At 45.3% G+C, this 20,813-nt stretch overlaps 1 protein-coding gene across 1 annotated transcript in view; it reads right to left on the bottom strand.

Moving 5' to 3' along the window:
* Nucleotides 1–20,813, bottom strand: part of MLH1 (mutL homolog 1) — a 90,163-nt gene that overhangs the window by 1,771 nt on the left and 67,579 nt on the right. The window contains exons 14-17 of the mRNA XM_055558729.1: nt 5,640–5,748; nt 3,699–3,762; nt 537–701; nt 174–266 (exon numbers count right to left, since the gene is read on the bottom strand). Coding sequence (XP_055414704.1) covers nt 174–266; nt 537–701; nt 3,699–3,762; nt 5,640–5,748 — 431 coding nt within the window. The remainder of the gene's footprint in view (nt 1–173; nt 267–536; nt 702–3,698; nt 3,763–5,639; nt 5,749–20,813) is intronic.

Raw genomic sequence — 20,813 nt, forward strand, 5'->3', positions numbered from 1 at the left:
AGACTGGAACTGCTGAGTACCGCTGGGGTGGGTGGGCACAAGAGGGGCCTTAGCCTCATTACCCTTTTCCTCCTCATCATCACAGATGATGGTGGAGCTACAGGCCCGCACCCCCCGCCCCCCGACACTCATCGCCCCACAGGATTGTCATCAGGATGTGCTCTGTCACTTGCCTCTGTGGCCAGTCGGAGGATGAAGATAGGCAGACCCTCCAGCGGGGGCACATAGTTGTCGATCAGAAGGGGTAATCCAACCAGGTTCCCTTCCTGGACATGGAGGATAAGAAATCATGCTGTTACAGTTTAAACCAATCCCATCCCCCTGGTGCTTGCTCCAGGTCCTGTCCTCAGACTGGCTATTCTAGGCGACCAGGTTGGGCCCTGGGGGGCAGCAGAGGCAAATGCTTAGAGAGCCTTCTCTGCTGGCACATAGCAGAGCCACCTGCTCTTTAGGTCTGCTCACCAACTGAACACAGCAAACCAAGTCCCAGAGATCAAGGGGGACTTACAAGGGAGACAAAAACGGCCCTCACCCACCTCATCAATCTCCAGAGAGAAGTAGTCTGCAAGCATCTCAGCCTTCTTTTTCAGAAACTCAACAATGTACTCAGCAAGTCCTTCCTTGGGACCATCCTCCTCTGTCCAGCCACTCTCGGGACTGTCTAAGGCAAGCATGGCCAGGTCAAAGAGCGGTGCTGGCTCCTAGGAAGGGGCAAGAACATTAGGAGCGAGCGTTAACAGGGCTTCCAAACGCTGCCTGAGTTCCCACAAGACCCCTGTCACCTCAGCAGGTGAGAAGCCACAAATCTAGCACTCATTCCTCAATTCCCCAAAGACACTTGAAAATCTACAAAAGAAGGTTCTCCTCCTCACCAATGGCCATTTCAACAGAGAAGGTCACCGACAAAGACCTGCTGAAAATCTGGGAAAGGCAAAGCCACGGAAGGCACTTCCTTTTGTGTAGCTTTAAAGACCTCGCTTTCATATTTCCAGAAACTCACAAGGCCGAACCTTCATTTCTTCCTACCGCCTTACTAAAGCAAGGGGGAGGGAAAGCACGTTAAAGCAAATGACATTCAGGTAAATCATCTGTTAGGAAGGAGACTGAAACCCACTGTGAAAACAAGGTGCCTCAGTTTTCATCCATTTCTCCCCCTGAACAGTCCCTGTTGTCACATCAAGACGTTTCACCTGTTGCCACCCACAGCGCATCACCTGTTACCACCCACAGCTCATCACCTGTTGCCACCCACAGCGCACCGCTCTCACTTTTCCCTAACAGAAGAGCCAGTTAGCACGGCCCGAGCTATCCGAGATACTTATGCACTCGGTAACAGAGCTTTAAACTACGTGAAGAATAAAACAGAACTGTGAAGAGAAACATGCAGTCACATGGAGGCTTCCATACCCTTTCCCCAGTCACTGACAGAACCGGGGGACAGAAGATGAGTATGCACAAGGTTTCAGTGTCGCCAACGAGACACCTGCCATTTGTGGAGCATTCTACTCAACAAGACCAGAGCACAAATTCTTTTCAAATGCACATGGAATATTACCAACACTGAATATACTCTTGGCCATAAAACAAGTCTCAATAAGTGTAAAAGGATTCAAATATGTTCTCTGCAAAAATGGAATTAAATTAGAAATCAATACTTGATCTCTGAGAAAATTCCAAGTAATTAAGAGACTAAATAATATATTTCTAAATAATGTGAGGGTCAAAAAAAAATCAAAAGGAAATTTAGAAGTATTCTGAACTGGATGAAAATGAAAACTTATCCAAATGTGTGGGACGCTGCTCAAGTAGCACTTGGGAAATTTTCACAGCACTTTAAGTAGAGGTAAGGAAATAAGAAAATGAGAGCAGGTGTCGATGAGACTGAAATCAGAAAAACAACAGAAGAAGCACTGAAACCAAAGTCAGTTCTTTGGGTCCAGATTGACAAACCTTAGACTGACCAAGTTAAAGGAAGACATAAATGGCCCATGTTGGGATGAGAGGTCACATCACTACAGATGCACAGACATTAGAAGAAAACAAAAGATTAGGAACAACTTTACGCCAATAAATTTGAAAACTTAAATGGACAAGTATTTTTAAACTTAATACAAAGGCCCCTCAGAGCTAACATGAATAGCTCTATACCACTAAAAATTTTACTTAAAAATCTTCCTGTGAGGACATCTCCAGGCCCAGATGGCTTCAACTGATGAATTTTACCAAACATCTAAAGCATTAACAATTATAAACAAACTCTTTCTGAAGATGGAATAACTATTTCCCAACTCATCCCATGAAGCCAGTATTTGATACCAAAACCAGACACAACACAAGAAAACTGCAAACCAGTAGGGCGTCCCAGGTGCCACTAAACCCACCTGCCAGTGCAGGAGGCGCAAGAGACGGGTTCGATCCCTGGACTAGGAAGGTCCCCTGGAGAAGGAAATGGCACCCCACTCCAGTATTCTTGTCTGGAGAAGCCCATGGACAGAGGAGCCTGGTGGGCTGCAGTCCGTGGGGTCACAATCGGACGCGACTGAGCACTAGAGCACAAACTAGCATCGTGCAGGAATACAGATGCCAAGAGTTGTGAACAAACTATGACAAGTCAAGCCCAGTAAACTATAAAAAGGGGAATAGATCATGTACAAGCAGGGCTTAGCCCAGGAATGCAAGACTGGTTTAAAATATGAAAACCAATCAATGTAATTCACTATATTAACAAACTAAAAAAAGGAAAACCATGCAATTATCTGAACAGATACAGAAGAAGCATCTGAAAAAAATTCTGCCTCCCTTCCTGAATAAAAGCCTGAAGCACACAAGGAACAGAAAGGAACTTCCTCAACCACCCTAAGGGCCGTCTACAAAAAACCTACACGCTTCACAGTCAAAGACTGAATGCTTCCCCCAAGATTAAAAAGAGGAGTATTTCCATTCTCACCACTTCTGTTTAGCCTGTACTTAGGTTCTTGCCGATACAACCAAGCAAGAGAGAGAAAAGGCATCTGGGTTGGAGAGGAAGGAATAAAACTGTCTTTATCCACAGATGCGATGGTCATATACCTAGAAAATCGGCTGGAATCAATAAAAAAGCTACAGCTAATAAGTGAGTTTAACAAGGCTGCAAGATAGAATTACCAAAACACTTGTATGTACTTCTATATAATAGCAACAAACAATTGACAATTTTTTAAAAATGCCTTTTACAATAGTATCCAAAAAACGTGACTATTAAGAAATAAATTGAGATTTTTCTCCCCAAATTGATCTATAGAATACGCTCAACACAATCCCAGTAAAAATTCCAGAGGGCTTTTCTGTATGTCAAATGTGAAAAGAAGATACAAAACTACATGGATGGTATGATTTTTAATTCTACATTAAAATGTTAGTTGGGGTTGTGTCTGGGTCGTGGGCTTTAGAGAATGTTTATTTCTGCTTCTATCTCTTCAGTTTTAAGTAGATATGTATTAGTTTCTATAATAATAAACATTTTAAGTTGGCTACCAAATGACTGTTCTGCTTTGTATAAAACTATTATAAGGATACTTCCATATGCAACTCATACATAAACTATTCTAATCACATTTAGAAACACTTAATATACAACAAATAAGATAATGGGGTAGGGCTCTTTTCAGAAATGACCAGTTGTTGAACTCTCAGAAATGAGAAGCAGGAAATAAACTTACCGATAACCTCAGAACACCAAAATTGGCAAAATCATAAACGAGAATCTGGTAGAACAGTTCTTCACTGAAAATAAAAATGAAGTGACTTTAAGGAAAAGCAGAATCTGTGCTTGAGAGCCAAGGGGCAGGGACAAAATGGGAGTGAGAACCCGAGACGCAGTGGGGTGAAGGCGTGCGGCCTCGCGGTGACCTTTCCAGCAGTCCTGGGACCCGCACTGGTCACAGCGCTGAGACCGCCTGCCCTGCCAACACCCGCGCGCTGTCCCCACCTTCCTGGCGCGGTAAAAGGTTCTGACACCCAGTGGTGACAAAGTTAAGCAGGTTTGCTCACTATTCCCCACTGGCAAAGAATCGTATAAACCATTTCTTTTACAACCCACCATCTAGAAATATGGGCTGTATGGGGAGGGCAAGGGACTTCCCGTGTGGTCAGCAGTGGACAGGCTCGGGCTGCATGGGGGATGGTTTAGGCAGCTGTGAAGTGTACAATATACTGACCTACCTGCAGAAACACAGAATTGAAATGACTGTACTCCATAGTTATGAAAGAAATCTGCACCACACAGGTCTTGTTTAAAGACTTGGTTATCAAAGTAGACAAAGCACGGCAGCAGGGACACGGAGGTACCCGGAGAGCCGCTGGCTGGCCCCGAGTCAGAGGCCGTCAGTGGGGAGGGAAGAAGGCAAGTCTAAAACCCGCTCTCAGCCGGTTCACATGCTCGCTGGAAACTGTTCCCATTTATTAGCAGCTAGGATTCTAGGACTGGCCTAGGTTTGTAATCATGAAATCAAAGAACTGAAACGATTGTGATTTGGGATCTTGGAAATCATGCAGTTAGATTTCCTGGCAAAGAAAAAACAAAGGGAGTAGGATCCCCATAACCAGTAAGAGCTCACTGGGTGAGCCCACGGCTTCTCAGGACAGACAGTGGCCCTGAGCTGAGCTCACTAAGGGTTTCTGAGCCTAGGAGGAAGGAGTCACCAGCACCCAAGGCCAGGTGTGCCGGCAGTAAGCTCCCCGGTGGGGCAGTCCTAGCTCCAGGAGGTCACGTGGGATCTCAGCAGGACTGAGTCCCATGATGGCCAAGTGACGGTGTCTGGCGATGGAGGGTGGCAGCACCACCCCCCTGAACTACCGATTCGAGACCATATTTAATAGAGGTTCTAGACTCAACAGGAGCTCATCCTGCAAGATCCCTGGAGACAACCATAAATGTCACCAGCTGCATGCTGGGCAAAGGGCGCTGCCGAGTTGGCCCATCCCGTGCTCCTGGACCCCACTGGCTCTTCAGGGCTGGAACAGGCCCTGGCTCCATCCCAAAGCTGAAAGGAGAGGAGGTGTCAGGCCCTCTCACCCCTCCCCTGCCTCCCTTCCCTGCCCTGGAGGCCCTCGGAGGCGGAGGCCCAAGTGATCTCCCTCCTCACTGTGTCAGCGGGGGGGCCCTGATACAGAGGGGGGTTTCTCCCTCAAAGTCTCCCAGGCGCTCAGCCCTCCCTCCCCCACCACTTGAATTCAATCGGCCCCTGCATCACAGGACCTGATCCCAGCTTTAAATCCAATCAGTTGGATTTGAGCAGCTGAGAGCTGGTGTTGCAGAGCAGCCCGCAGCCCCTGCTGTACACCACACAGGCTGGAATACCCCACCAGCTCCAAGCTCTCAACAGCCAGCTCAGAGCACGTCATCTTACCTTCACAAAACCCTGTGAATTAATAGTGATATCCCACTTTTACAGAAGAGAAATCCGAGACTCAGTTATCAGAGTGACTTGTCCATGGTCACATAAATGGTAAATGTTGAGCCTGGGTGAGAAACCACACGTGTCTGCCTCTGAGACTGGGCCCTTTCTGACTGTCACCTTGCTCTCCCCAGCTTCTCCTGCCTCTGTCTCCAGGACCACCGTCCTAGCAGCTCTGCTTTTCTCTTGTTTGCACCGATTTACCTAAGTCTGGTGGTGTTGAGAAGGTATAACTTGGTCTGATGCTGTGCCAAGGCCCACTGAGGATTCACGCAGCCCACAAAGGAGTGGTTATGCAGCATCTCCCGGAGAGCTGGAAAACAAGACACAGGTCAGGAGCGGCCCCCAAACACCTCCCTGCACCTCAGAGCACCAAGCACCAGAGCTAGAAACATGGAAAACTGCTGAAAACGCACGCAAAGAAGGAACAAGATAGAATTAATCTTTCAAAATCCAACAAGAAATTGCCAAAAGATTAAAGCAGGAAGCCAGAGAAGTAACAAGCGCTCTGAAACCTTTTATAAACTAAGACAGCAGAGGAACTGCAGGATTCATGAACTTCAGTTTATGCAGACTCTGAAAAGCCTAGGAATGGGGTGAGATGGGGACTGTGACAGGAGTCACGTGCCCCCTTCTGCAGCCAGGATTCATGCTAAGCAGGCTGCCTGAAAAGCCTATGGAAGTTTTAATTTAAACTGATTCCAGGGCTGACTGTTCCTCCAGGTCCCTCCTAGAATCAAATGCAAATTCTCTCTGGAGAAATTCATCTTCAATTCAGACTTCAAATAATTCCTCACAGGTAAAGAACCAGGACCTCTGTGGTCAAAACTAGGCACCAAGAATTAGAACCCAGAAGAAATCACAAAGTCAGTATCTGCCAAGTTTTAAAGATCGAAAATTCCAGTAAAGATCATAAAACAGTAAGCATGCACAGTGTGCTTAAGAGGTATTAAAACACAGAGTCGCAGACTATCACAATGATCAAGGAAAGACAATTCATTTCACCTATATGTGGAATCTAGAAAATAATACAAATGAACTTCTACAAAATAGAAGGACTCAGACATAGAAAAAAAATTTATGGTTACCCGCTTTATGGAAAGCGGGTCGGGAGGGATTTATTAGGAGTATGGGATTAACAGATATAAACAAGGACCTAATCTATAGCTCAAGGAGCTATCTTCAATATCTTGTAATAACCTAGAACAGAAAACAATCTGAAAAAGGATGTGTATGTGTAACAATCACTTTGCTGTACACCTGAAACTAACAATACTGTAAATCAACTTAAAAAATAGGAAGAAAAACAGAAACAACATTCTACATAAACTTTCAAAAAATAAAGGAAGACAGTAATTCCTACTTTACAAGGCTAGCATAACCCTATCCTAACCCTAATATGAGAAAACATTAAAAAAAGAAAATTTGAGACCAATATCCTTGTGGGTCACAGATACAAAAATTCTTAACAAAAAATTAGCAAATTAAGTTCAGCAATATGAAAAAAAGAATAACATAATCAAGAAGAGATTAGGCCAAGAATGTAGGGTGATTTAGCATTTGGAAAATCTCACCATACAGAATAAATGAGAAAAAATAATCATTTTAACAGACACAGAAAGAGTATTTGACAACAACAATTTTTAAATAAAAACTCTCAGAGACTGTCTTAACACTGGGAATCCAGTGGTTAAGACTCCACACTTCCAACACAGGGGGTGCAGGTTTAATCCCTGGTTGGGGAATTAAGATCCCACATGCTGTGCGGTGCAGTCAAAAAAAAAAAAAAATCCCTCAGCAAACTAGGAATAGAAAATAACTTCCTTAATCTGAAAAACCTATCAATGAAAAACCTCCAACTAGCATCATGTTTAATGGTGAAACAGTAAATGCATTCTTTCCACAATACAGAAAAAGATAACTCCCATACTCACTCATTCTACTTGACATTGTATAGTGGGTTCTAAACACTGTAGTGAGGCAAGGAAAGCAAACAGTGTAAAAATATGAAAGGAAAAAAAGTAGAACTGTCTTTATCTGCACCCTTGGCAAGGTCATGTGACACAAGGTCTTTTGTATTTTAATATACTAATGGATGAGGGTAAAAATTTCATGGTAAACAATGAGGAAAATGATTTATTTTGACTCAACCTTAACAATTAAAATCAGAATTAATTTTTAAAAGTTCATATTAAAAAATGATCAAGGAGATTTCCAAAAAAAAAATGTCTAAAAATAAAAAACACAAGAATTGAAATTAAAAATCAAGATCCAGGTTTCCCTGGTGATCCAGTAGTTGAGAATCCACCTTGCAATGCAATCAAATACGCCAGTCTGATCCCTGGTCCAGGAAGATCCCACGTGCCTCGGAGCAACCAAGCCCCTGCACCGCCACCACTGAGCTCACACGGCGCAGGTACCGACGCCTGCGCGCCCTGAGCCTGCGCCGCCGTGCAGCAAGAGAAACCACCACGAGAACCTGCACACCGCTCACTCCCACTCCCCACAGCTACAGAAAGTGCATGTGCAGCGACAGAGATCCACCACAGTCAAAAAGCAAAAATAAATGAATCTTTAAAAATAAAAATCAAGATCAACTGAACAGAGTGGACAAAGTTGGCAAGGCCGTTAAAAGGTAGAACTATCAGGAGCACAGACTGACGACATGAAAACAGGAAAGCTTATGCAATGTGGAGGAAAATAAATATGCAATTAAAATTGCAGAAGGGCTGGGAAACAGGGAGAGACAGTAACTGAAGACTCTCAAGACAAAGTATCAGAGAAGGTCCCAAAAGTGATGAATGATACCAAGCCTCAGCTCAAGGAAGCCCAACAAAATCTACACCTGAGAGAAACAGAATACCAAAGAAAAGAGACCCTAAAAGCACTCAGAGACAGAGAGAGATCACCACAAAGTAAGAGAACACAGGACTGACAAGGAATTCTCTGGCAGTCCAGTGGTTAGGACTCCAAACTTTCATGGCCAAGGGCGCCAGTTCAATCCCTAGATCTCTGCAAGCTGCACAGCGAGGCCAAAAAAAAAAGACTGACACTTGAATTTTCACAATAGAAGGAGCCAACGATTGGCAGACTAACACCTTCAATGCGCTTAGAGAAAGTAACTGCAACTCTGAAATTTTAAACCCAGCAAAGAAACTTACCAAAATAAAGATGGATTCGACAAAACAAAAAGCTTCCCATCCACGGCCCCACTCAAAGAGGAAGTAGGTCCATACACCATCAAAGGTCTGAGGGAAAGAATTATGAGCAAAAAATACTGGACAAATTCAAACAAATTGAGAGTTAACAATGTAATATGGAACAATCAGACACATAGAAACTATGAATATAACACCATATGCCAAAACTAAATCCCAGGTGGACAAGAGATTTACATGTAAGCATTTTAGGAGCTAACAAAAGAGCAATGATTTAATTATCCCAGAGTGAGAAGGAATTCGCTACATAAAAAGGTCCCTGTGTGATATAGGAGCCATTCAGAGTGGCGGAACACCAGGACACAAAGCATACCTCCTTCCACAAGGTGGAAGTGGTGGCTCCCGCGCAGCCCAGCAGCTTTGTGATGGAGTGGAGGCAGCACATGAGTGCCCCTGGAGGCTGGGAGCGGTAGCCCGCAGCTTGAGACTGCTCCTGCAGCCGGGCGCGGGCGGGGGGGCGGGGGACGACTAGTGACCGCTCCGGAGCTTGTCCCGCCACCCGCTGCCAGTGGGGCCACCGCTGCCACTGAAAAATCCAGGTGCATCCAAGATACATCTAGATGTGGAAGGATTCTCACAGAGTACCTACTAAATGCTGGCACAAGACCTCAGACCTCTGAAAGGGCAAGAAAATCTCCATGTAACCGAGAGGGACAAAAAAAAAAGCAAGAAAGGAATGAGACTGGACCTGTGCCACAGGGAGGGAGCTGCGAAAGAGGAAAGGTCCTGCGTGCTGGCAAGTCCCCTCACCAGCAGGGAGATCGGCCAGGACGGAGGGGGAGCCTCAGAGCCTCAGAGAGGAACACAGTCTGGTCTGTGGCGCTCAGCACGGCCAGGCCTGCTCAGACGGTCAGTGCCACGGCTCTGCACTCCCGAGAGCGGGCCTGGGGAGAGGACAGGGCCAGGGGGGCTGCAGTCTGGTGTGGCCACACCCGATGGGCTCTGAGGAAGAAGCCTGAGCTTCCCACAGGCACCACTGTGGGGGGCGCACGGGGAGGGGAGGCCCCACCATCACAGCCTTTCTTCCTGCGTGAGGGTGCGGGTGGCGGGACAAGCTCTGGGAGCGGGAGTGGTCACTCGCCGCCGCCCGCCCCCAACCCCCACGTGCTGCCTCCACTCCCATCACAAAGCTTCTGGGCTGCAGGGGGGCCACCACTGCCACTGAAAAACCCACTACCTGGCACCGGCCACCGCATCTGCACACCCCCTGCATCAAGAGGACACCCAGCACATGCTGACCAAAGAGCCAACAGGCATACACTGAGAACAGCCCCCACAGGACTTCCCTGCTGGTCCAGTAGTTAAGGCTCAGCACTCCGAGTGCAGGGGCCCGGTTCACTCCCTGGTCAGGGAACTAGACCCCACCTGCTACAACTGAAGATCCTGCACACCACACCTAGGACCCAGCGCAGCCAAACACATGAAAATAAAAACAGCCCTCACATTATATTAAACCCGCACAAGCTACATGGGACACGCCCACATAGAAACAGCCCCCAAGACTCCCGCTCCAACAGAGACAACCGTTCCTCCTTAACTCAGAGCAAGAGGATGAAGAAGCAGAGAAACCACTTCCAGTTAAATGATGAAGAGAATTCCCCAGAAAGAACAAACAATGAAACAGACCTAACAGACACAGATTTCAAAATGGAGATAATGAAAACACTCAAGGAATTAAGAAAGGTTATTGACAGAAATCTCCTTCAAGGATCACCGCCTTGTCATGGCAGAAGGGCTTGTGTAACTCAGTGAAGCTGTGAGCCGTGCCGTGTGTCACAGTGCAGACTTCTAACAAAACGTGGTCCCCTGGAGGAGGGAATGGCGATCCACTCCAACACACTAGCAGGGACAACCCCATGAAGTGTGTAAAAAGGCAAAAAGATTTGACACTGAAAGATGAGCCCCCAGGTCAGAAGGTGTCCAGTATGCTACTGGGGAGGAGCAGAGGACAATTACCAATAGCTCCAAAAAGAATGAACGGCGGGCCAGAGAGGAAACGATGCTCAGCTGTGGGTGTGTCTGGTGACGAAAGTAAAGTCAGATGCTGTGAAGAACAGAACCACAGAGGAAACTGGAATATTAGGTCCATGAATCAAGGTACATTGGATGTGGCTGAACAGGAGATGGCAAGAGTAAACACCGATACGTTAGAAATCAGTGAAATAAAATGGACGGGGATGGGAGAATTTAATTCAGACGACCGTTATATCTACTGCTGTGGGCTGGAATCCCTTAGAAGAAACGGAATAGCCCTCAAGAGTCAACAAACGAGTCCGAAATACAGTACTTGGGTGCAACCTTAAAAATGACAGAATGGTCTCAGTTCATGTCCAAGGCAAACCATTCAAAATCACAGTAATCCAAGTCTGTGCCCCAACCACCAATGCTGAAGAAGCTGAAGTTGATCAGTTCTATGAAGACCTAGAAAACCTAGAATACCAAAAAAAAAAAAAAAATCCTATTCAGCATAAGGGACAGGAATTCAAAAGTAGGAAGTCAAGAGATACCTGGAGTAACAGACAAGTTTGGCCTTGGAGTACAAAATGAAGCAGAGTAAAGACCAAGAGAATTCTGCCAAGAGAATACACTGGTAAAAGCAAACACCCTTTTTCAACAAAACATGAGACGACTTTACACATGGACATCACCAAATGATCAGTACTGAGATCAGATTGATTACATTCTTTGTAGCCAAAGATGGAGAAGCTGTATACAGCCAGCAGAAACAAGACCTGGAGCTGACTGTGGCTCAGATCATCAGCTCCTCATAGCAAAATTCAGACTTAAACTAAAAAAAGGCAGGGAAAACCACTAGGCCAGTCAGGTATGACTTAAATCCCCTATGAATATACAGGGGAGGTAATGAATACAGAATAGATTCAAGGGATTAGACCTAGTAAACAGAGCACCTGAGGAATCATGGAGAGAGGTCTGTAATACTGTACAGGAGGCAGTGAATAAAACCATCCCAAAGAGATGCAAGAAGGCAAAGTGTTATCTGAGGCGGCTTTACAAATAGCTGAGAAAAGAAAAGCAAAAAGCAAGGGAGAAAGGGAAAGGTGCCCCCAACTAAATGCAGAGTTCCAGGGAATAGCAGGGAGAGACAAGAAGGCCTTCCTCAATGAACAATGCAAAGAAATAGAGGAAAGCAACAGATAGGCTAAGACTAGAGATCTCTCTGAGAAAACTGGAAATATCAAAGGAACATTCCATCCAAAGATAGGCACAATAAAGGAGAGAAATGGTGAAGATCTAACAGAAGCAGAAGAGATCAAGAAGAGATGGAAATAATACACAGAAGAACTGTACAAAAAAGATCTTAATGACCCTGATAACCATGGTGGTGTAGTCTCTCACTCAGAGCCAGACATCCTGGAGTGTGAAGTCAAGTGGGCCTTAGGAAGCATTACTATGAACAAAGCTAGTGGAGGTGATGGAATTCCAGCTGAGCCATTTCAAATCCTAAAAGATGATGCTGTGAAAGTGCTGCACTCAATACGCCAGCAAATTTGGAAAACTCAGCAGTGGCCACAGGACTGGAAACGGTGAATCCTCATCCCAATTCCCAAGAAGGGCAGAACTGAAGAATGTTCACACCACCAGGCAATGGCACTCATCTCCCATGCTAGTAAGGTAATGTTCAAGATCCTCTGAGCTAGCCTTCAGCAGTATGTGAACCGAGAGCATCCAGATGTTCAAGCTGAATTTGAAAAGGCAGAGGAACCAGAGATCAAACTGCCAAAATTCGCTGGATCATAGAGAAAGCAAGGGAATTCCAGAAAAACATCTGCTTCATAGACTACACTGGAGCCTTTGACTGTATAGATCATAACAAACTGTGGAAAACTCTTAAAGAGATGGGAATACCAGACCATCTTACCTATCTCCTGAGAAACGTGTATGCGGGTCAAGAAGCAACAGTTAGAACCCTGTATGGAACAACTGACTGGTTCAGGATTGAGAAAGGAGTACGACAAGGCTGTTTGTTTAACTTATACACAGAGCACGTCATACAAAATGCCGGACTGGATGAGTTACAATCTGGAATCAAGACTGCCCGGAGAAATATTAACAACCTCAGATATGCAGATGATACCACTCTAATGGAAGAAAGTGAAGAGGAACTACAGAACCACTTGATGAGGGTGAAGGAGAAGAGTGAAAGAAGCGTCTTAAAACTCAGTGTTAAAACTAAGATCATGGCATCCAGTCCCATCACTTCATGGCAAACAGAAAGGGAAAAGGAAGCACTGACAGATTTCCTCTTCCTGGGCTTTAAAATCACTGTGGATGGTGACCGCAGCCATGAACCTGGAAGACACCTGCTTCCCGGCAGGAAAGTTATGACAAACCTAGACAGTGTGTTAAAAAGCAAAGATACCACTTTGCCAACAAAGGCCCATATAATCCAGGCTATAATCTTTCCAGCTGTCATGTACGAATGTGAGAGCTGGACGATGAAGAATGCAGAGTGATGAAAAATTGATGCTTTCAAACTGTAGTGCTGGAACAGACTCGTGAGAGTCCCTTGGACTGCAAGGACATCAAGCCAGTTAATCCTAAAAGAAATCAACCCTGAATACTCTTCTGGAAGGACTGATGCTGAAGCTCCGATACTTTGGCCACCTGATGCGAAGAGCTGACTCACTGGAAAAGACTCTGATGCTGGGAAAGACTGAAGGCAGAAGAAGAAAAGGGGACAGAGGATGAGATGGTTGGATGGCATCGCTGATTCAATGGACATGAGTGTGCATGTGAAAACTCCAAGAGATGGTGAGGGACAGGGAGGCCTGGCATGCTGCGGTCCATGGGTGTGCAAAGAGGTGGACATAATGCAGCAACAGAACAACCACATCAGTCAACAGAAATGAAGAACATTATAAAAAGGAACTAGAAACTATGGAGAGGAGCTAAGAAAAAGTTAGAAAGCTCATGAACTAAAGGCAACAAATAGCACAATAAGTAATGCACGAGAATGAATAAGTGACCTGGAAAATTGGAATAACGGAAATTACCCACTCAGGACAGCAGACAGAAAGCCAAATTTTAAAAGAAAATGAAAGCAATACAAGAAGCCTGGTAGATTCTAGTGCGTGCGCGCTCAGTCGTGTCTGACTCTTTGTAACCCCATGGACTGTAGCCCGCCAGGCTCCTCTGTCCACGCAAGTTTCCTGGCAAGAATTTCCTACCTTTCCAACCCAAGGACCAGACCCGCGCCTCTTGCATCTCCCGCACTGGCAGGGGGATTCTTTACCACTGGCGCCACCTAGGAAGCCCATGAGAAACCTATGGGACACTAAAAGGCGTGCCAACCTATGTATAATAGGGATTCCAGAAGGGGAAGAAAGAGAAGAGGAGATTGAAAATGTTTTTGAAGAAATTATGGCTGAAAACTTCCCAAACCTAAAAGAAGGAAACAGATACTAAGGTACAGGAAGCACAGACGCTCTCAAACAAGGTAAACTTAAGACACACTCTTTGAAAAATGGCAAAAGTTAAAAACGAAGATTACAAAGGTAGAAAGAGAAAACCAAAGGCAGCAAGGACCCCTATAAAGCTGGCGGCTGATTTCTGATAGCTCCAGCCAGAAAAGCTGCAGGTCAGAAGGGAATGGCAAGATATATTCAAAGTCTTGAAAGGGAAAAATCTGCAACCTAAGACACTCTACCCAAAAGAATTATCATTTAGACTAGGAAAGACAATTTCTCAGACAACCAGAAACTAAAAGAACATAGCAATGTTAAATATATCCTGAAAGAAATATTGAAAGTGTTAGTCGTTCAGTCATGTCTGACTCCGTGCAACCTCGTGGACTGTAGCCCGGCAGGCTTCTCTGTCTATGGGATTCTCCAGGCAGGAATACTGGAGAAGGCTGCTATTCCCTTCTCAAGGGATCTCCCTGACCCAGGGATCGAACCCAGGTATCCTGCACTGTGGGCAGACTCTTTACCACCTGAGCCACTAGGGAAGCCCAAAATATAGAAAGTTCTTCTCTAAATAGAAAAGCAAGAATCTATAAAAAATAGAAATTCACAATTGGAAAGCAAATCACCTAAATAAGCCAGTATACAGATTAAAAACAAAAAAATAAAACGCCATCTGTGAAAGTCATGAGACAGGCCTGGGACCTGGGAGCTGTTGCCGCAGTGTTGCAAAGCTTGGCCCTGGACACGCCTCTCAAGCTACAAAATAGGTGGGACTAAAAACAACCCTGTGTGTGTACAGTTGGGACAAATTCGGGACCAAAAGATACAAAAAAGGCAAAAAAGAGAAAAAAAAAGATGTCATTTCTGAAGAGCCAAGAACGAAACCTGGGTGTCCCAAGCCAAAGCAAGTACTGTGCACGCCCCTGCTGCACTCAACACCACCAGAGATGGGGGGCAAGACCACCTAAGCCCCCCCCCACTGAACACACCCCTACCCTCACCCCATGTAAGGAACAAGCTTGTGCCCCACCTGGGGAGCATGTGAACATGTTATCTGTTTCCACTCACTCCTGCAGCCGACGCAGAAGCCCGAATAAAGCCTTATACCTGAATTTCTTATCTGGCCTCCAGTCGATTTCCACTGATTAAGGAAGGCCAAGAACCCTGGTCAGTATCAATAATTACCACTGTAAAAACACCAAAAGGATGAGCATTAAGGATGCAAAAAAGGACATCAAAATCATAAAATGTGAGGGAGGAAAGAAAACGTATATATATTTGTTCATTTCCTAGAATGTGCTTGACTCCCAGCCTAAGACAAGCAGATATAGGATGCGGTTAACACTTGAAAAGCATGATAACCACAAACCAGATTCACAAACCAAGAAGAGAACACAAGCATAATACAGAAGAAAACCATCAAACCACAACAGGAAAAACAGGACAAAGAAGAAATCCATAACCAACTGGGAAAACAAGGTTAAAATGGCAATAAATACATATCTACCAAGAATTCCCTTAAAAGCTGATAAACTAAATGCTCCAATCAGAAGACACAGAGTGGCAGACGCGATTAAAAAACCAGAGCCTACACAGCAGGCTGCCTACAAGAGACCCACTTTGGGGCAAAGGATACCCATAGATTGAAAGTGAGTGGGAGGCGCCCAAGGGAACCTGTTTGTCTGTGTCCCCCTGACCCCCACTGCAGCAGGGGCCCCAAGAAGGCCACGCCTGAATGTTTCATCCGGCCTCTATCAAGGAGGCCAAGAACCCTGGGTGGTAACATATTCTGCAGTGCCCAACATGGGGCCCGTCCCCTTCTGGGAAGAGGATCTGGGCCCCTCTGGGACCGTGGGATGCAGCTGCCCCTGGGTGACAAGTGGCCACCTGACTGCTTGTTTCAGCATCACCTCATTTTAAGACTGCCTTCCTGGCCCCTGGGGGCCTCAGTACCTCACTCAGGCAATGCCTCCCCCCACCTTTGTCCTTTTCCCTCTCCTGAAATCTTCTCTCTCTGTCCTCTCCTTCTGTCTTACCCTCCCAAGAGTGGACGTCGGGCAGCTACAGCATCCCTCCTCTCAGCCTGAGACCTGCTCCTCTGGCGGGTGGCGAGCAGAGGTGGAGAGGCTGGCCTCACACCACACAGACCCCGGGCCAGAGGGCTCCCCCTGGAGATTCAGGAGAGTGACAGAGGTTCCGCCCTCAGGTCATGTCGTGGCTGCAAGTCTGACTGTCCCAATATTCTCACCTTTATTTCCTGCCCCCAAGAGAAGCCCTGCTGAGGACAGGCTGCAGCTGCAGACTGCTATATGCGATACACTATATATGCTATATACTGCGTGGTCAGAGCCCCACCTTTGGGTCGTAGTCCCACAGACAAGGGGCTGGTTTCTGGGCTAGAGCATTGGGTGGGCAGCGGACAGGGCGCCCCCTCCTTCACTGGCCCTTTCCGGAAGTGTGCTGCTTGGTGCCTGAACAGACACCTGCAGGGGCATGGGTAGAAACAGCACTCTCTCTGTTTTTCAGTCTTTTCTGTCCCTCCTCCCTTTACCTCTTCCTCAGTCCTCCTACACTACCGGCCCCTTTATCCTGAAAGCTTTTTGTGTCTTTAAGTTTTGTGATTGCTACCTTTATGATGCAGTTTTGTCTGTCCAGCTGTTCTGCAAGTCTGTGTGACACTGTGGGCCTGGTGGAGCACTTAAGCCTTGAAATACAAACACAGCCCACATGCCCTGAGACAGCAGCCCTGGGGTACTTGGTAGAACTTTAAAGAACAGAAAGAAAACATAGGAGCCTGCATTTTCCCCTCCTGCCTGAGCTGGAGGGGCCTGCATCTCTCTCCTTGCCCTCTGCAATGTAATTGCTCTGTCTGTGCTCTCAGCAAGTACTGGATTGATCTGTAGACCCTAGACTGAGGGGAAAAAAGGAGAGGTGCATTTTCAATTCAAGCGGGAAAACTATGAGATCTCTGGTTCTATAGAAATTGGCTTGTCTGGCTTAAACCTGTGTGCTTAATCAATACAGACCTGTCTTTAGAGACATCAGTGTTAAGTATAACACTTTCACTGCGCCAAAGCCTTTGACTGTCTGGATCACAATAAACTGGAAAATTCTGAAAGTGATGGGAATACCAGACCACCTGACCTGCCTCTTGAGAAACCTATATGCAGGTCAGGAAGCAACAGTTAGAACTGGACATGGAACACACTGGTTCCAAACAAGAAAAGGAGTACGTAAAGGCTGTATATTGTCACCCTGCTTATTTAACTTATACACAGAGTATATCATGAGAAATGCTGGGCTGGAAGAAGCACAAGCTGGAATCAAGACTGCCAGGACAAATATCAATAACCTCAGATATGCAGATGACACCACCCTTATGGCTAAAGTGAAGAAGAACTAAAAAGCCTCTTGATGAAAGTGAAAGAGGAGAGTGAAAAAGTTGGCTTAAAGCTCAAGATTCAGAAAACGAAGATCATGGCATCTGGTCCCATTACTTCATGGGAAATAGATGGGGAAACAGTGGAAACAGTGTCAGACTTTATTTTGGGGGGCTCCAAAATCCCTGTAGATGGTGACTGCAGCCATGAAATTAAAAGACGCTTACTCCTTGGAAGGAAAGTTATGACCAACCTAGGTAGCAGATTGAAAAGCAGAGACATTACTTTGCCAACAAAGGTCCGTCTAGTCAAGGCTATGGTTTTTCCAGTGGTCATGTATGGATGTGAGAGTTGGGCTGTGAAGAAGGCTGAGCGCTGAAGAATTGATGCTTTTGAACTGTGGTGTTGGAGAAGACTCGTGAGAGTCCCCTGGACTGCAAGGAGATCCAACCAGTCCATCCTAAAGGAGATCAGTCCTGGGTATTCACTGGAAGGACTGATGCTGAAGCTGAAACTCCAATACTTCGGCCACCTCATATGAAGAGTTGACTCACTGGAAAAGATCCTGATGCTGGGAGGGATTGGGGGCAGGAGAAGAAGGGGACTAGAGAGGATAAGATGGCTGGATGGCACCACTGACTCGATGGACGTGAGTCTGAGTGAACTCTGGGAGTTGGTGATGGACAGGGAGGCCTGGCGTGCTGCGATTCATGGGGTTGCAAATAGTCGGACACGACTGAGCAACTGAACTGAACTGAACTGAGGGTTACTAGAAATAAGCACCCAGTGTTTCTGTTATAAAATCTGTCAACAGGGAAAACAACCTGATATGATTAAATTTTGAAGTAAAGATAACTGGGATAAGAACTTTTTGGTAAACCCCATAGGACTAATCATGTTTTGAAAACTTTCATCTAAAATAGTCCCTCCAAATTTTGGTACTTTTAAAAATAAGTTAAACGATAGGATTTAACTGAATATCCAGTTTCAAATAAGATAAAATACTGGAACATTAATTGCTAAAAATTAGGTCTAAATTTATCTACTTTCATCTTGTGAGAAACTAAAGATGTATGGTGCCACCCTGAAATGTTTTCTACCAATTTATGGAATGGCAAACCACTTCAGTATTCTTGTCTTGAGAACCCCATGAACAGTATGAAAAGGCAAAAAGATGACACTGAAAGATGAACCCCCGAGGCTGGTTGGTGTCCAATATACTACTGGGGAAGAGCAGAGAAATAGCTATAGAAAGAATGAAGAGACTGAGCCAAAGGGGCAACGATGTCCAGCTGTGGATGTGTCTGGTGGTGAAAGTAAATCTGGATGCTGCAAAGAACAATACTGCACAGGGACCTGGAAGGTTAGGTCCATGAATCAAAATAAACTAGATGTGGTCAAACAGGAGATGGCAAGAGTGAATATCGACATTTTAGGAATCAGTGAACTAAAATGGACGGGAATGGGCGAATTTAATTCAGATGACCATTATATCTACTACTATGGCCAAGAATCCCTTTGAAGGAATGAAAAGTGAAAGTCGCTCAGTCATGTCTGACTCTGCAACCCCAAGGACTATAGAGTCCATGGAACTCTTCAGGCCAGAAGTCTGAAATGCAGTACTTGGTTGCAATCTCAAAAATGACAGAATGATCTTGGTTCATTTCTAAAGCAAACCATTCAGCATCACAACAATCAAAGTCTATGCCCTAACCACTAATGCTGAAGAAGTTAAAGTCGAATTATTCTATGAAGACCTACAAGACATCCTAGAACTAATACCAAAAGATGTCCTTTTAGTCATATGCAACTGGAATGTAAAGGTAGGACGTCAAAAGACACCTGGAGTAACAGGCAAGTTCGGCCTTCAAGTACAAAATGAAGCAGGGCAAAGGCTAACAGTTTTGCCAAGAGAACACACTGGTCATAGCAAAGACCCTCTTCCAACAACACAAGAGATGACTCTATACATGGACCAGATGGCCAATACTGACATCAGATTGATTATATTCTTTGCATCTGAAGATGAAGCTCTCTCTATACAGTCAGCAAAAACAAGACCTGGTGCAGACTGTGGCTCAGACCATCAGCTCCTTCTTGCAAAATTCCAGCTAAAATTGAAGAAAGTTGGGAAAATCACTAGGCCATTCAGGTATGGCCAAATCAAATCCCTTATGATTATTAAGGGGAGGTGATGAATAGATTCAAGGGACTAGATCTGGTAGACAGAGTGCCTGAAGAACTATGGACAGAGATTCATTAACATTGTACAGGAGGTGGTGACCAAAACCATTCAAAGAAAAAGAAATGCAGGAAGGCTAAGTGGTTGTCAGAGGAGGCCTTACAAAAAGCTGAGAAAAGAAGAAAAATGAAAGGGAAAGGAGAAAGGGAAAGATAATACCCAACTGAATGCAGAGTAGCAGAGAATAGCAAGGAAAGAAAAGAAAGCCTTCTTAAGTAAACAATGCAAAGAAACAGAGGAAAACAACAGAATGGGAAAGACTAGAGATCTCTTTAAGAAGACTGGAGATATCAAGAGAACATTTCATGCAAAGATAGGCACAATAAAGGGTAAAAAAAGCAAGGACCTAACAGAAGCAGAAGAGATTAAGAAAAGGTGGCAAGAATACACAGAAGAACTGTACAAAAAAGATCTTTATGACCTAGATAACCACGACGGTGTGATCACTCACCTAGAGCCAGACATCCTGGAGTGTGAAGTCAAGTGGGCCTTAGGAAGCATCACTACAAACAAAGCTAGTGAAGCTGATGGAATTCCAGCTGAGCTATTTCAAATCTTAAAAGATGCTGCTGCTAAAGTGCTGCACTCAGTATGCCAGCAAATTTGGAAAACAGCAGTGGCTGCTGCTGCTAAGTCGCTTCAGTCGTGTCCGACTCTGTGCGACCCCATAGACGGCAGCCCACCAGGCTCCCCCATGCCTGGGATTCTCCAGGCAAGAACACTAGAGTGGGTACAGGACTGGAAAAGGTCAGTCTTTATTCCAATCCCAAAGAAAGACAATGCCAAAGAATTCTCAAATTACCATACAATTACACTCATTTCACATGCCAGCAAGATTATGCTCAAAATCCTCCAAGCTAGGCTTCAACAGTAGGTGAACCGCAAACTTCCAGATGTACAAGCTGGGTTCAGAAAAGGCAGAAGACCCAGAGATCAAATTACCAACAACCACTGGATCACAGAAAAAGCAAGAGAACTCCAGAAAAACATCTGCTTCACTGACTATGCTAAAGCCTTTGACTATGTGGATCACAACCAACTGTGGAATATTCTTCAAGAGATGGGAATACCAGACCACATTACCTGCCTCCTGAGAAACCTGTATGCAAGTC

The sequence above is a fragment of the Bubalus kerabau genome, chromosome 20, assembly GCF_029407905.1.
Source record: "Bubalus kerabau isolate K-KA32 ecotype Philippines breed swamp buffalo chromosome 20, PCC_UOA_SB_1v2, whole genome shotgun sequence".
NCBI classification, from domain to species: domain Eukaryota; kingdom Metazoa; phylum Chordata; class Mammalia; order Artiodactyla; family Bovidae; genus Bubalus; species Bubalus kerabau.